This window comes from Typopeltis vanoorti, chromosome 11 (assembly GCF_054136105.1).
Source record: "Typopeltis vanoorti isolate ZY-2024b chromosome 11, IOZ_Tvanoo_1.0, whole genome shotgun sequence".
Taxonomy (NCBI): Eukaryota; Metazoa; Arthropoda; class Arachnida; order Uropygi; family Thelyphonidae; genus Typopeltis; species Typopeltis vanoorti.
In genome coordinates, this window is record NC_143559.1 from 14,237,671 (window position 1) to 14,253,256 (window position 15,586).

Below are 15,586 nucleotides of genomic sequence, written 5' to 3' on the forward strand. Positions count from 1 at the left end.
CAGACATCATAATCAACTTACTTTGGTACTTGATCTTATCAAGCCACTTTTTCTCTTGATATATTTGAATTATTCAAATTCACTTTCTTTTCAGACTATTTTTCATGAAAGGAGAAAATATATAAAAAAAAAAAACTAAATGAGACTGCACTTGTTTTCTCTCCTTCTTCTCTTGCTCTTTGGCTTCATGATAACAGAAACACTTAGATACATTTCTAGTATACACTTAAACATCACTATAGAAAAATAAATGAACTATCGCCTCTTCCTAGTCACTGTTTGCATTATTGCATGCTTACACAGGCATTCACACCATTACCCATCTCAATGGTATTATCATCCACTTTCTGTCCTCTGCTGGGTGAAGGCCACCCACAAAGTCCTCTATTCAGTCCTAACATGAGGTTTTTCTTTTTAAATAACCACTGAGCACCAGCCATCTCTTTGGTCTTCCTGCTACTGTCTTTCCACCTCTGGGATACATCAGATATCAACTCTGTCCATTTTTTAGTGTTTCTTTTTGTAGTATAATCTGCCCATTAAAACATTTGGATCTTTAATAGCTGTTATGTCTTTCACTCTAGTTTGAGATTTGACCCAAATATTGCACTTTCTATCTTGAGTGGTAATACTGAACAATAATATTTTCATTTTCTTTTGGATATTCCTCATTTCCATGAAGTTTTTTTTACATATTTTCCACTTCCATGAAAAATAGTCTGGGGGAAAAAAAAAAATTCAAATATGTCATGAGGAAATGTGACTTATAATCAAAGGTCTTTTCAATGGTACACTGAAAGCATGCCACTGTTGAATATATTTCTTTTAAAGCAGACTGGTATTTAATCCAATTTACTTCTTTTGTATCAAGATCCACCAACAACAAAGAAGTATGGCAAAAATTTCAAATAATGAAAGGCAGATATATCACCCACTGGTTCTCTATCCTTGAGCACAGTGGTTGCACAGTTGCTGATCCAATGGTATCGCTGACACACTCAGAGAGATTTTTTGCAAAAGCATCAGCAACATATTCTTATCCCTCAGAGTTCCTTGCCCAAGAAAGCAAAGCATGTTTTCTTCTAACAACACAGCAGAATAGAACCGACCATTTACTTTCATTCTTCTTTGGTAAATCGTCGGTTTACTTTATATGTTGTTGAACTGATTTTGGACCAGATAATATCCATTATGAGATGATAAAACATCTTTCAACATTGGCCATGGATCAACTTTTGCACTTTTACAACAGAATTTTCTATGAGGGCATATTTCTGGATACTTGGCAAATGGCTATTATAAACGCCCTTTACTAACCCACAGAAGGATCCAAATATGTACATATTCCCAAATATGTACATATTCCCAAATATGTACTGTCCAGTTGCTCTGATCAGCTGCTTGTGCATGATTCCGAAAAAATGGTTAACTCTTGTTTTTTATGATTTCTGGAGAGAATCTGGCTTCTGAAAATGTCATTCTACTGCTAATCTTGTCTCTTGTCTGGCTGGAGGCATCCATTAGAGATACCTTCTTAAAACACGTGCATCAAGTATCAGTTTTCTTCAATATGGGAAAAGCATATGACGCTGCTTTGAGATTTGGAATGCTGAAAGATGTAATTTTGCTCTTAGAAGCAATCTCCTTCTTTTTATCAAAAGCATCTTATCTAAGGTAATCTTTAAAGTCTGAGTGGGAACCACTCTCTCTCCCACCTCTAAGCAAGAAGAGGGAGTCCTACAAGGTTCTGTTTTAAATGTTATTCTTTTTGCAATCAAGGTCAACTAAATAACAGAACAACTCATTCGGCAGCAAAATCCCTGTATGTGGATGGCTTTGTCATCTTCTGTCATTCGTGTAATCTGAGGGTCATGGAAAGACAGGTGCAGCATGCCATTGAACATCTCTTGAAATGCTTGCTTGCAAATGGTTTCAGATTTTCACAGTAGAAAACTGTTTGTGTGCACTTTTGCTGCAGAAATGGTCTTCATCTTGACCCAGAACTTCGACCATGACAATCACTAATACTCAGTTGCATTAGAAGCCAAGTTCTTGGCTTCCAATGCAACTGGGTATTAGTGTAATAATAAAGAACCAAGAGCAATAATAAGCTTACACATGCCTATGTGTAAGCTTATTATTACTCTATTACTTATTATATTTGTTCCAAGACAGCTGACACTGGGTAGGAGTTTTTGATAATCTGGACCAGCAATCACACATTGATCAGAAACCAATTGTCTAAATTAGACAAAAAAATCTCCTGGCCCTGATGTCCTCTAATTGTGCTGAAGGTCTGTGCAACAGAACTGACTTCTATCCTATGCCACCTGTTACATACTCTCTTACTCTACTGGTGTGTGTGTGTGTGTATTTTTTTTTTCAGAATTCATTTTTACTTGGTTGGAATATTATGAAAATGCTTTAATGACTGATACTGTGAGATAAAAAGATGACATGATATATTTGAAAAGATACTACTAGTACACTAGTTTTGTTGAATTGATCAACATCTTCAGGTATCGCAATCAAAGAAGTATATAAAGAATTATAGAGACTTAAAATTGTAGTAACAGAACAAGTAAAAAAAGACAGTAGCGTGTTTGAAAACAAAATGAGAGCTTGAGTTCCAAACAAACGTATACTACACACTGTCGCAAGTGCACCAGTACTGAACAGAGGCAACGTGTGCATCAGAGAGATTGAAAATCAGGCTGTTGTTGATATGAGAGGAATCTAGAGAAATTTCCCTAGATTCGACAATCTTTCTCTCAAGTTCGTCATAGCACACATGGATGTTAGAAGTTTGAGTCCAGTTCACAGTGTGTTGGCAGCCTTCGTCTGAGTTAGCTGAAAAGAGAACGGGGCTAGAGAGAGAGAGAGTGCTAGCTCTAGTCCTGTTATAGGAGATATCTCTACGGTGTTCTTCCAAACGTAGAAGGATGAATTTAGCAGTCTGGCCATAGTATGGTTTTCCACAATCACATAAAATCTTACATAATATCTACATCTGTTTTATATGTATCTTCGATATTTGTTTTTCTACACAGATTTTATGTTTTCTTATTTATTGAATAGTATACTTCTAAAAAATGCTTCATTTATAATTTTTGTTATTATTTAAAACTAAATATGCACACAACAGATCACGGTGATTGATCTGTTGTGTGCATATTGCGCTCCTCTGGCCAGTTTGCCTCTTTTGTGAATTTGTCTCTCAGCCGAGAGATGTACTTGAAGGAGATTAAATGACTGGAAGCTGATAGATAAAAAAAAAAAAAAAAAAAAAATAGAAACACTATATTTTATTTAAATAAACTGTACAACTAGTTTCATCTTCTGAGACGACTTCATTGGGTGCATTACATAAATAAGAGAGAAATACAAACATTGGGAGAGAATGGCTATAAATTATAACACCAATGTATTGACATTTGAAGACGTTCTGTGTACCACTTTGTTGTTCAGCACATGCATGAGTTTATGATCTCATGAATGCCCAAGTTGGATAGCAGTGCAATGATAATCAGAAATTATATCTGAGGTTAGTGTTGAGATTACGGGTTTAAGGACGATTTCCTTAAATTCCACAATTCTTTCTAGTTCATCATTGTATCCAAAGTTCTGCTGTATGTGATGTTTATTATGTGCTCTTCCAGATATAATTCACTAGATTTTTCAGTCTGACCAAACTAGGGCATGTTGCAGGTTGCATGAAACACAGTAAACGGTGGGATATTTTAAGCTATTATGTTTTTGTTTAGGTGTACTGAGTAAGGAATGTAGCTTGGGCAGGGGAGTGAACAAAATCTGGATTTAAAATTTTTCAAGAACTTTAGCTAACTCAGGAGAAACAGAGCTTATGTACAGTAGATATGTATAGCCTTTTACATAATTTCTATCTTCAATATGGTGAGGAGGTGGACTAAATAGTAACTTTCTAACTAACTGTTTAGAATAACCATTTTTCTGAAAGGTTGTAAGAAGAAACTAGTTCTTTGTTGATATGTTTCTTCACAGTGCTTGCATATGCTAGGCATATGCAAGCACATATGCCTAGCATAGAGATAATGCCAAGTGTTTGATGTGGATAATGATGAGATTGTGTATGAAGCTATCTGTTGGTGTCAGTGTTTTCTATAAATGGAGATTTTCAATTTTTCAGCTATTTGAGTAAGTTTGACATCCAGGAATGGGGGGGGGGGAACGAGAGAGAGCCATGAATCTAATTCCAAAGTAAATTGAATTTTAGGGTGTTAACTGTTGAGATGGTTCAGGAACTCCTTTAAGGAATCAGGTCCAGAACTCCAGATTAAGAAAATATCTAAATATCTCTTCCACAACTTAGGCTTTAATAGGAATGAAGAGAGAGCTTTCTTTTCTCAAATGTTTCTTAGCATAAATTTGCTAGTAATGGCAGATAAAGGATTGTCCATGGCTAAGCCATAGTTCTGTTTGTAAATAGTATCTTTAAAAAGGAAATAACCAGAATTAATGCAATGGGTCAATAGAGAAAAAACTTTTTTTTTGATAATTTATCCTTTAAAAGAGTTGCAACTTCTTGTGTAGGCAAATCCTTAAAAAGGGAAGTTACATCAAAACTAGCCATTAGTTCATCTTTTTTGAATATGTAAGTATTTTATACTAGAAACAAACTCTTCAGAATTCTTGAAGAAAGAGGAGATTGAGCCGGATAAATATTTTAGAGTTTTGGCCAAATATTTTGAGAGCTTATATGTAGGAGAATGAGTGCCTTCTACATTAGAAAACAATATTATTGTTTTCTAATATATCATAAAACAAACACATTGTTCCCCACTCTATGTAGATTTGGTTACAATTAATTGTTAACTGAAATATTCAAAGCTGTCTTACTGTAAAAAAAAAATGTGTGGTTTATTATTAAAATCCTGTCGACTGTGCCATTAGTAAAAATATAAGTTATTTATTGAATTGTGTCATTTGTAAATTCTCTATTTTGTTTTGTTTTATAAGCTTCTCTTTCTCAAATTTTGTTCCCCCCTTTTTTTCTGCCCTTGCCCATTGTTCCCACCGCACATGAAGCAGACTAATTCTGGCTAATGCCAGCTATACGATTCTGACATATTCAATTTCTCAGACTCTTCTGCTTGACAAATTTATATGATTTATGACTGTGCCAGTCGGACTGAATAATAGAAGGTAAGAAATTAAAGAAATGGAATAAAGGCAAAATCTACTCCAAGTTTTCTTAACCATATAGCAAGTCGTGGCAATATCTAATTAACACACACACAGGTCCATAATTTTTTTTTTTTTAAGATAGTGCATTAGCAATGACCAGTTCAAATTGTTGTTCAAACAAAGCATTTTATTCAAACTAAAAAATTGAAGTTACAAACTAGACAAATAGTGCGGAATAACTTTCTCCCAGCATAGCTATCTCCAGCAATTTCATTACACAATTAAAACAAGCACATTCTGTGTTCATGCAACCCTAACACACTACTTAGTGCTATACAATACATTATAGACAAATAGTGAGGAATAACTGCCTCTCCCAGCATAGCTAACTTTAGAATTTTATAACAATATAACATATACATTTATGCTACTCTGAGACTATACTCTATTCTTTACAAAATTTACCACAGACACTTGCGTAACATATATATACAATTCTTACATATCTACATTCTAAGAAACATCGATATGATGTGCTTGCTTACAGTTCTTTCTCTATATTAACAGTCATTTCCCATGAACAAAGTTTCTATCAGGACATCTCGAATTTTTGCCTTGCCTCTGGATACTGTCTTAACTTGGATGTTTCTATACTCTGTATACCGTAGCAGTTGCTTTTGGCCTGAATAGCAAACAGCATCCTTCTTTCTTTCTCAGCTGATGGCTACCTGTTGACTACACTAGTAGGCATAACGAGAACTTCTGATTATGCTTTTGAAGTTTATCCATACGATACTATGGTGGATTTGCCTTGGAGACTACCCAGAAGACTTCGGGGAGACTTACCATCGACAAGACTCCAATGATAGACCATCAGGATCACAAAGTGCGAACTACCAAACCTCCAGCCCCATGTACCTCGAGTCATCTTCTCTTCTCTTCCTGTATGGCTGAAAAAGGAACTCAAAACCAGCCTAGTTCTTCCTTTTCTTCCCCCTTTCAGCCACTTAAATATCCTTCTTGTTCTTTGTTCTCACTCCGGAGTGTCCTTGATTACCCTTCGGCCCGATGACGTCACTCCACTCCTCTCTTGTTGAAAGTCTTTGTCTTAGGTGCTTAATTTGTTCACAAGTTGTCGCGAACCTTTCTAACATTTTTTTTTTGCTGATTCATTGTGTTAATAAGGCATAATGCCTTTCCTCTATTTTTAAGCACAATAGTTAACCATCTTACCAGCCATTATGGATCAAACACTCATCCTCATATGCTTTGTATCCATCATATATTTCAATGTAATATCAATGGTATTAAAATTTTAATATGCACTTCGCATCCATAATAACCTTGACATCTTGGCCGGTAGCGTGGTTAAACAGGTAATATCTAATACATTTCACAAAGTAGTTAATTTACCGTCTTTTTCAATAGATAACGCGTGCGTTATCTATACAAAAAAGTCTAAATTCATTAAAAATAAACATGCGCAGTATACATTTGAAAGGTATGAGAGGTAAATCAAATGTAATAACAAAACTACGGTAGAAGTATTACTTAATATTTATTGAACATTACACTTTTCAAATCCAAAAAATTCTTCATCAGACTCGATATTGAAAGAATCAATTGCCTTAAAAAAAGCGAAATTTTTAACGGTATTTCTTCAGCTTCATAATCATTGTCATCAGACACCACTGCATTCCCTTGTGCTTTAATGAAACCATTTCTAACACAGTTTTCACTTACAGCAGCCCAACTTTCTACGGTCCACGTAACTATATCTTTATATGACGTACTTTTCATCTGTCCTGTTTTGTTATATTCATGGATGTCATTCATCATCCAGTCTTCCCACTTAGCCTGCAAATTGTCTTTGAATGGTTTATTTACTGCAAGATCAAGGGGTTGGAGTTTTTTTTTTGTTAAACCAGCTGGAATGACAGCCAATTTGGAATACTTACAATTGTTTTAACTTCTGCATTCGTCTGTGCCCTATACGACTCCAACACTAACACATTGTGGGTTGAAAAATGCCATTTCTCTTTCGCCACACATTCTCCAACCAAATTTTCATTACCTTGGAATTTATCCAACCTTTATCATTAGCAGTAACAATAATATCTTTGGAATCGCAACCTTTTGGAACAGTCTTTCTTTTGAAAATTGGTAGCGGTTTGGAACCATCTACAGTTACACAGAGAACCACAGTAAAGTTAGACCTTTAGTGGCCTGTTGTAGCAACTGAAACTTCTTTTGCTCCCTTCAGATTCACAGTCCTAGAACTAGTCATGTCAAACTTACAGGAACCTCATCTATATTCCCAAAAATGACAATCATCAACCCCACTCAAGTTTTCTCTCAGAAGCAAACGAAATTTAGTTACTTTCGCATCTCACTCGCATGGCAAATTTGTCCAACACAGTGGAGGAGCACACACTTAAATTGTTTCTCTTCGTAAATCCAAAAACCCAAGATGGGTAGGCCTTGAAATCCTTTATGTTATCGTTTTGCACAATTCTTTTTGATTCCTGCAACACACGGACAGTAGATATTCTCATACCTTTGGCTCTTTCACTAACAACCCAATCAAACATTTTTTTTTCTATGGTTGCCACAAGCACCTTCTAAACCTCATAGCACATTTCCTTGTATGTAAACATTTCAGGACTGTTTCAGCCTTTCACCATTCCCGAACACTACTTTCTCCAACAGTGAACAATCTACCAGCTTCACGATTCCCTTTTTCCTTTGCTACTTCTACCACTTCAGGCTTGAACTGCACTGTGTAGGATTTTCTCTGAGAAGTACTTCTGTTTTCCATGGATAATTCAGATTTAATAACAAAATATAAACAAATAATGATTTACTTTATGAAATATTTTAAAGCAGTATGTACGGAATGATGTAACTTTATAAAATACAAAAAATGTACACCTACCTTTCAATTGTAGCAATGTCACAGTGCTCCCCAATAATGTGAAAATTGTAAACTTTGGAATTAAAAAAATCGACCACTGCTACTAGCTGGGCATGTGCTTTTAAAGAATTCCTCTGTCCTCTGTCTGTACTTCCTAACTCTACTGCTAGTTGGTGCATGCGCATTATCTATACATCAAAAGGAGTGGTGAAAATGTTGGGTTTATCTATCAAAAAATACGGTACATTCAAACAACATTTATACATCATATTTTTTTTTATTATTATTTCAGTTTGAAACCCTTGTAAAATCGAGCTCGACAAGTTAACTAAATTAACTTATCATGTGAGATTTTACACTACAATTAATTGCATTGGCCCAATTAAGATGAGCGCTGATGCACTGTGCATTCTTAAAACTTTCATGCATTGATAAAAGTGCAATCATATGTCATATCGACATAAATTTTATAGTGTAGGTTGCATAAGCCACATGACAGCACACTCAACCAAAATGGGCATGCGACACCACACACACACAGACTTGCCATAAATACTATTACAATGTTCACACACCATCATGCTGCACACAGAATTGTGCAAGCCTGGTTCCATTAGTGGCACTGTGCCAATATTTTCATGTTTTTATGAGTTGAGAGAGAGCTGTCTAGCAATACAAGTGTTAAATTCTGAATGAAAGGAATTATAATATAATAGTGTTTCATTCAGGATTTAACATAGTCTGCCATTCCCTGAGCCAAATTTGCTCATCAGACAAATAGTAAATTAATCACTTACTAATGTATATTCCATAATTATAAAATAATCGTATGTTCTAATAGTTAATTATTTATCCTGTACTAATTCTTTGTAGAGTATATAAATCCTATGTGAACCGTGCACAGAAACTCGGAACTTAGTCCGTTTATGTAAACCATCACCGAGGACATAGCCAGTATAACAGAAATTAAGTGCTGTATGAAATTACGAAGTTATCCGCCACCACACATTTTGGTGCTAGTTACTATGCCGAGCTAATGAAGATCCACGAGGCAGATTTTTGCACAAAAAAAGGGAGGAGGAGACATGCGCTGTTGAATAAGGAGAGAAACGAGGCGCAAAGGATAGAACTGTGTTGAAGAGACAAGGGAGGAGCTCTCTGTTTTTCTCTTACTCCTTCGAGGGCTTTTGTTCGTATCCTGATTCTTATTCCCTCATCTTATTAATGTGAAAGACGAGAGGTATGACAGGGATTACCAAGGAAACCTGAAGGATATTCATTTTTGAGCAAAGCAGGCATGTATTCCCGAGCCAACAAGATCATTATGGTGAATCTGGATCCTATTGACCTAAGAGAGAAAGCTGTTGAGAAACAAGGAAGTGTTTTCCAGAACACATGATAATAAGCAAAGTATATCAACTGTCCCAGTAAGGAAATTCTTTCTATGTCTTTTGTGAATGTAATTACAATAAAGAGGAAGTGTATTGTCTTAATGACAGTTCAAGTTTGAATGTGTGATATCTTGAAGCTTGTTCCAAGAGAACATGATATAAGTTAGAAACTGACTTATTAAGAATTGCTGTAATAGACTGATGGAACTTTAGAATTCCTTGGAGTGTATTTAGCGATATGTGCTTTGTATATCCTGAACAGCTAAGCAGAGTCGACAATTGAAGTATACTGAATAGATAACCTTTGTCTAAAGGTTGTGCTTAGAAATTTATAACTCTAAGAAGGGTAGAAATCTATATGTTAAGAATTTAACCATGCTGAGTATACTCTACTGTGAAGTTGCTATTGTCTTAATAAGAACTTCTTTATTTCATGATCATTTTAGTTATGTTTAGATCTTCTTTGATTAATGTAAATTCATGTGTTAGTGTATTAAATATTTTTATTTAATTTGAATCTTGTGCTTGCCTGAGTTCATTTCATTGCACCCCTCATTTTAACAGTTCGGATCTAAGCGGGAACTCTAATTAATGTGAAAGTAAGGAAGGATTAGAGAACCACGACTGCTATATGACTTAGAACTTTCTTTAGACAAATTACTTTTGTCTTATTTAGATTACTGTGGCATTGTACTACTTGCTGATGATTGATTCCTTAACATTATTCTTACAACCATGGACACACAGTGGCGCAGTTAAAAATAAAAATTTTCTTTGTGTTCGAAAATGGAATCAATCAGCAGAAAGAACTAGGGAATTACAGACCTCGTCGATAACCCCCCCCTATTGTTTTAACTCTTGTACAGTATTACCCAGATAGAGATTAGGCCTAGAATGTCTCGTGACTGAATACTGCATTCAGGCGAAAATAGAATACATAACGAAGAAGAAAGACGTCATAACACAGGTTAATATGCAGTGAGAAGTTATGAGAACCATGTAGCTAATAGCACTTCACAATACTGAGATGCAGCCCCCTGTTGTTATTTTCAACACACTAAAAACACTTGTGATCAGTAGGATGTTTGTGTATTGGACTATTAACCATTAAATGATACAGAAGATATATCTGACTACCAAAGAACAGGTCAATCATACTAAGTTAGAATGCAACAGCTTTTATGAGGGCTGTGAAGGTATGCTTCTGCCATAATCCTGCAACAGTGATGATGTGAGAGATGAATGCTTCACAGAGAACGATATCACCTGTACTAACTGATGACTTAGGGGTGAGAGCTTATCGTCATTCTACTGGACACTTCCTAACACCACAACTTATGCGGCAGAGGTTTATAGAATCAAAGGCACTTCTCCAGCAGTACACAAACAACAGACACAAAGATATCCTTTTCACAGATGAAAAGATTTTCATTTTCCATTGAAGAGTCATTTAACCAAAAATGATCAGTTATATGCCTTGGATGGTCATACAGCATATGCCATAGCACCCAGGATTCAGAAAGGTCATCCCATGTCAGTGATGGTTTGGTTTGGTGGGAGTTGACATATCAGGGGGTATCCAAGTTGCATTTCTGTGAGAAAAGGGTTCAAACCTCCTCCCAAGTGTATAAAGACATTGTGCTGGAACCCATGGCATGGTCCCTGAACAACACCTTGTTTCACTGCAGGCAGTGGAGACATTCCAATCAGACTCAGCCCTTGCACACAAGGTGAGGACCACACAACAGTGGTTGGAGGTGAATGTGCTCAATCACATATCGCCATGTAATTGGTTGTCTGGAAGTCCCAATCCAAATCTGTTTGACTTAAGTTGTGGTAGGAACTTGAGAGAATAGCCTGCAAGAAATAACACCCAGCATTGCCAGCCTGAAGGTGGATTTAGAGCAAGCAGTGACAGCATATCCATTGGATGTTGCACATGCTGCCATTGATAATGTGGCCTCATAGACTTTCAGGCATGCATGAAAGCAAAAGGGGGATATTTCGAACATTAAGTGCTGCTGTATATAAGTTACATATGTGGTTTGTATGTTCTGAAAGCTATAAATGATTTACTGATAGATTAAAGGTTTATGCACTGTTCAAGTTGTAACAGTATTTATGGCTAAACTAGGTATACACACACAGACACAAGGCGTCTCTAAAAAAAAAACAGACCGAACTTTTGCTATAAAGACTTCATTGCTCATTTTACAACATTTTAAGCATTGTCCCCTTCAAAGTAGTCCCCTCTATTGGAATATGTTAGTGAGTTTCTCCTTCTCTAATTACTATTCTAATTAGACTTCAAGTCACTTGAAAAGCGCTATTTGGTCTCTCTAGAAAAGTTCCCAGATTAGATTATCTAACCCTTACTTCAACCACAGTGCTCACATGGTATAGGATTACCTTTTGGTGGAATTCACATTAAAAAAAAAAAAAATATTATATTGAAAGTTGAAATAGAATGAGACTCCCAATGAGTTCAAGGAATCCATAGAGGTATCAGTTTGATATTACCCCAGAGAACTTTAGAGGAAGCTTTTATTCCAGTGATCATCACACTGGGTGATGAAAATTTTCTACTAGCTGAAGATTTTTTTGAACATTCATGCTAACTGACAATATATTCCCATTTGCTATGAAAAAAAATCTGGTCTTCTTTCCATTTTAACTATACTTTTAATCATTTACCATGAATGCATATGGAAAAATCTTCCTATGCATATTCAAGTTAAATGTCATAAGAATTGTTATTTCACTTTAACTTTTTCTTAATGCACTTTTTCTTAATCCTCATCATCAACATGTACATGTGGATTTTCATAGTATAGAATTAAATCAACATGTACATGTTGATGATGAGGATTTTCATAGTATAGAAGTATAGAATACAGGCATGTCTTTGGGAGTTGATGAATGATGTAAGGTGTAATTTTTCTTGTTGGAGTGGCAAAATGTATTGTTTTCTACTTGCAATTCTAAATAAAAGGTTGAAACTATAAATCAAGTGACTAAATGGTCTTGCTGATTGAGGCCTCCAATAAGCAAGATGGCAGTGAAAATTATAATGTTATGGTGGAATTTGAAACTTAAGCCTGTTAGTTACAAAGCAGATTTATCCACTACTTGGCTGTCCAGCCATCCAGAATTAATGGCATGCATCACCTTCTCATAGTGGTAAGTGCATCGACATTGTTATAATTCTTCTTTAATTCATTCAGTTATAACTATGAATGGAAAAAACTTTTCTGCAATGCATTGGTACTTTCTAAAAGCTTAACAATAATATTCTTTTTGATAACTGCTTCAGTGAATGAGTGAAAGTTATACATTTGGCACTATTGTAGTGACATGAGAGTTGCTGAGTGAGAGACACTCTGCAGGAAAGAAGACCGAGTGGAGGTTATAACATGAATTACGAGGGGAAGTGCTGACATCTGCTGTGTGTTTATCAGGAGTACTGGTTAAGAGATCAAGAGCTTTGGGCAAGTGGAGAGGATATTCTAGTATTTTGGCAGGCCCTTGATCTTTACTGACTGATTACAGTCACTGAACTGAGACTTATCCGATTTATCCTATCAGGTTTGGGAAGCTGGTTTTGCATGGATGGTAAAGTCGCAGGTATATGATGCTAAAAAAAAGGCAGAAGACTGTTATTCTTTTGAGAAAGTCAAGGACTCTTGTATATGATAAGGGTAAAAAAACTTGTTAATTTTTATGATATGTATATTTTTAGTTTCATGTAGTTAGAATACCTTGCAGTGATGATTATACAAGTGGCATAATGCATCTGTAACTATGATGTAACCACAATTTAAGAATTATTTCTTTATAAATATACGCCCTCTGTCCAAAAAGAAACTAAACTTTTCGAAAATAGAAGAAACTAGTGCCGCCACCTGTTGTATCTTTTTGTTGTCAAAAGCGGCAACCTTCATTAGTGTTGTGTCAACTGTTTGACATTTGTTTCATTAGAAACCAAGTTAGTGCCAAGAGTGACAGTGTGTTTTGACGAACGGTCGGAAAATGAGTTTCAAACAGAGTGCTGCGATTGACTTTTGTGTTAAACTGGCAAATGTTTTACCAAAATGTATCAAATGTGCTTCAGAAAGCATATGGCGATGAATGCTTATCTCATACTCAAGTTTATGAGTGGTTAAGCTATTTGTGGTCGAGACGCTTGAGGACGACGAAAAGCCGGGCCATCCAAAAACTGGATTGAGTGAAGTTAACATCCCAGAAGTGCGTGATTTCATCAAAGAAAACCCAAAATCGTCCGCGAGATTGATTCAAGATAAATTCGGGATTCCAAAATCAACTGTGCACGACATTTTGCCCGAGAGTTTGGTCCTTCGTAAACTGAATTCGGGATTTATTCCCCACAAGTTGACCAACGACCAAAAATGCATCTGATTGAACACTACAAGGACCTCATTAAAACTGCTTGTAAGGACTCAAACTTCCTTGAAACAATCGTTACTGGTGACGAAACATGGTGTTTTGAGAATGTGCCCAAAACAAAGTGCTGAGTGAGACCACCAGAAGAGAGGCATCTGAAAAAAAAAAAAATCGCTTGGAAAAGTCAAAAGTAAAGACAATGTTGATTTGTTTCTACGATTCCAAGGGCATTATCCACAAAGAATTCATTCCGCCTGCCAAACGGTCAATTGCGAGTTTTATCTCGAAGTTTTGAAGCGATTGATAGCGAAATTCGTTGCATACGGCATGAATATCATGATGCAGGCAGCTGGTCACTTTTGCATAATAATGCACCATCTCATCGTTCTAACAATGTGAGACAGATTTTGAGCAAAAACCACGTTCGTGTGTTGGATCACTCGCCATATTCACCTGATTTAGCACCCTGTGACTTTTTTCTCTTAAACCAATTTCATTTGCCGATGAATGGAAAGTGATACAATTAAAAATGTTCAAGCGGCAGTAACCACGACCTTTAACAGTATCCCAAAAACCAATATATAAAAAAATCTCATTTAACGATTAATTGGCTGTGCGAAACGCTGTATCAAAGCTGAGGGAGAGTATAATGATTGAAATAAATGATTTGAATAATTATAATTGGCCTGCGTTTTATTTTCTATCAAAAGTTCGGTTTCTTTTTGGACAGAGGGTGTGTGTGTATACACACACACACAATGTTTTTTTTCCATGACTTTGTTGTATGCTGTTGCTAGATATGCTAAATTTTTGCTTTATCTTTTAGGCTCCAATGTATTATAGAAATTCTAATGTTGCTATCTTGATGTTTGACATCACAAATTATGAAAGTTTTCAATCAATGAAAAGTTGGGTTCTAGGTGTGTATAATATATATATATATATATGTGTGTGTGTGTGTGTGTATACTTTGTTAGTTCTATAATAAATTTAGTTTAATCCTTTATCCAAGTGTGAGCAAACAAAGTCTTTGCCTGAAAGTATCTTCAGGACTGGGGTAAGGTGGTGCAACTCATTGCAAAGGCGGAGCAAGCTAACATCACTCCTATCTCAGTATCTCCCATAATGCAAAACACATCTCCTTGCGGATATCATCATCATCATCATCAAATTCCTGCCATGTACCCTCAAGGGGTGTACAGGATATGACAGTACTACATGAAAAAATTACATCATTACTAACTTCCTATCTACAATTTTCCTCCAAATCAGTCTGTTACTTGTCAAGACTCCAACATTATCAGATCTTATATTTCTATCGTCTAAGGCACTTTGTACCGTATCAATCCACCTATATCTTGGTCTTCCTCTGTGTCGTTTTCCGGCCAACCTGGCAGAGAACACTTGTTTTGCTAATCTTTCCTCTCCCATTCTATTTAAGTGACCATACCATCTGAGATTAGCTTTGCTAACGCATTCCTGGATGCTGATAATGTCAAGTTCTTTCCTAATATCCTCATTTTTAATATGATATTGCCATTGATGCCATCTGTTCACGCCTCTAATCTTTCTCAGGACTCTCATATCTGCGGTCTCTAGTCTTTGGTCAAGTGTTTTACTTCTGACCCAACTCTCAGATCCATAAGTTAAAATTGGTTTGAACACAGTCTTGTATACAGCTAATTTAGTGTTCTGACTAATTTCTTTCTTATTCCAT

General features: G+C 35.9%; 1 protein-coding gene across 8 annotated transcripts in view; it reads left to right on the forward strand.

Moving 5' to 3' along the window:
• LOC150101313 (ras-related protein Rab-22A-like) overlaps positions 1 to 15,586 on the forward strand; it is a 377,479-nt gene that overhangs the window by 339,243 nt on the left and 22,650 nt on the right. For all 8 annotated transcript variants that reach the window (XM_090400390.1, XM_090400391.1, XM_090400389.1 and 5 more), the window contains one exon: positions 14,696 to 14,789. In XM_090400390.1, the coding sequence (XP_090256516.1) occupies positions 14,696 to 14,789 (94 nt within the window). The remainder of the gene's footprint in view (positions 1 to 14,695; positions 14,790 to 15,586) is intronic.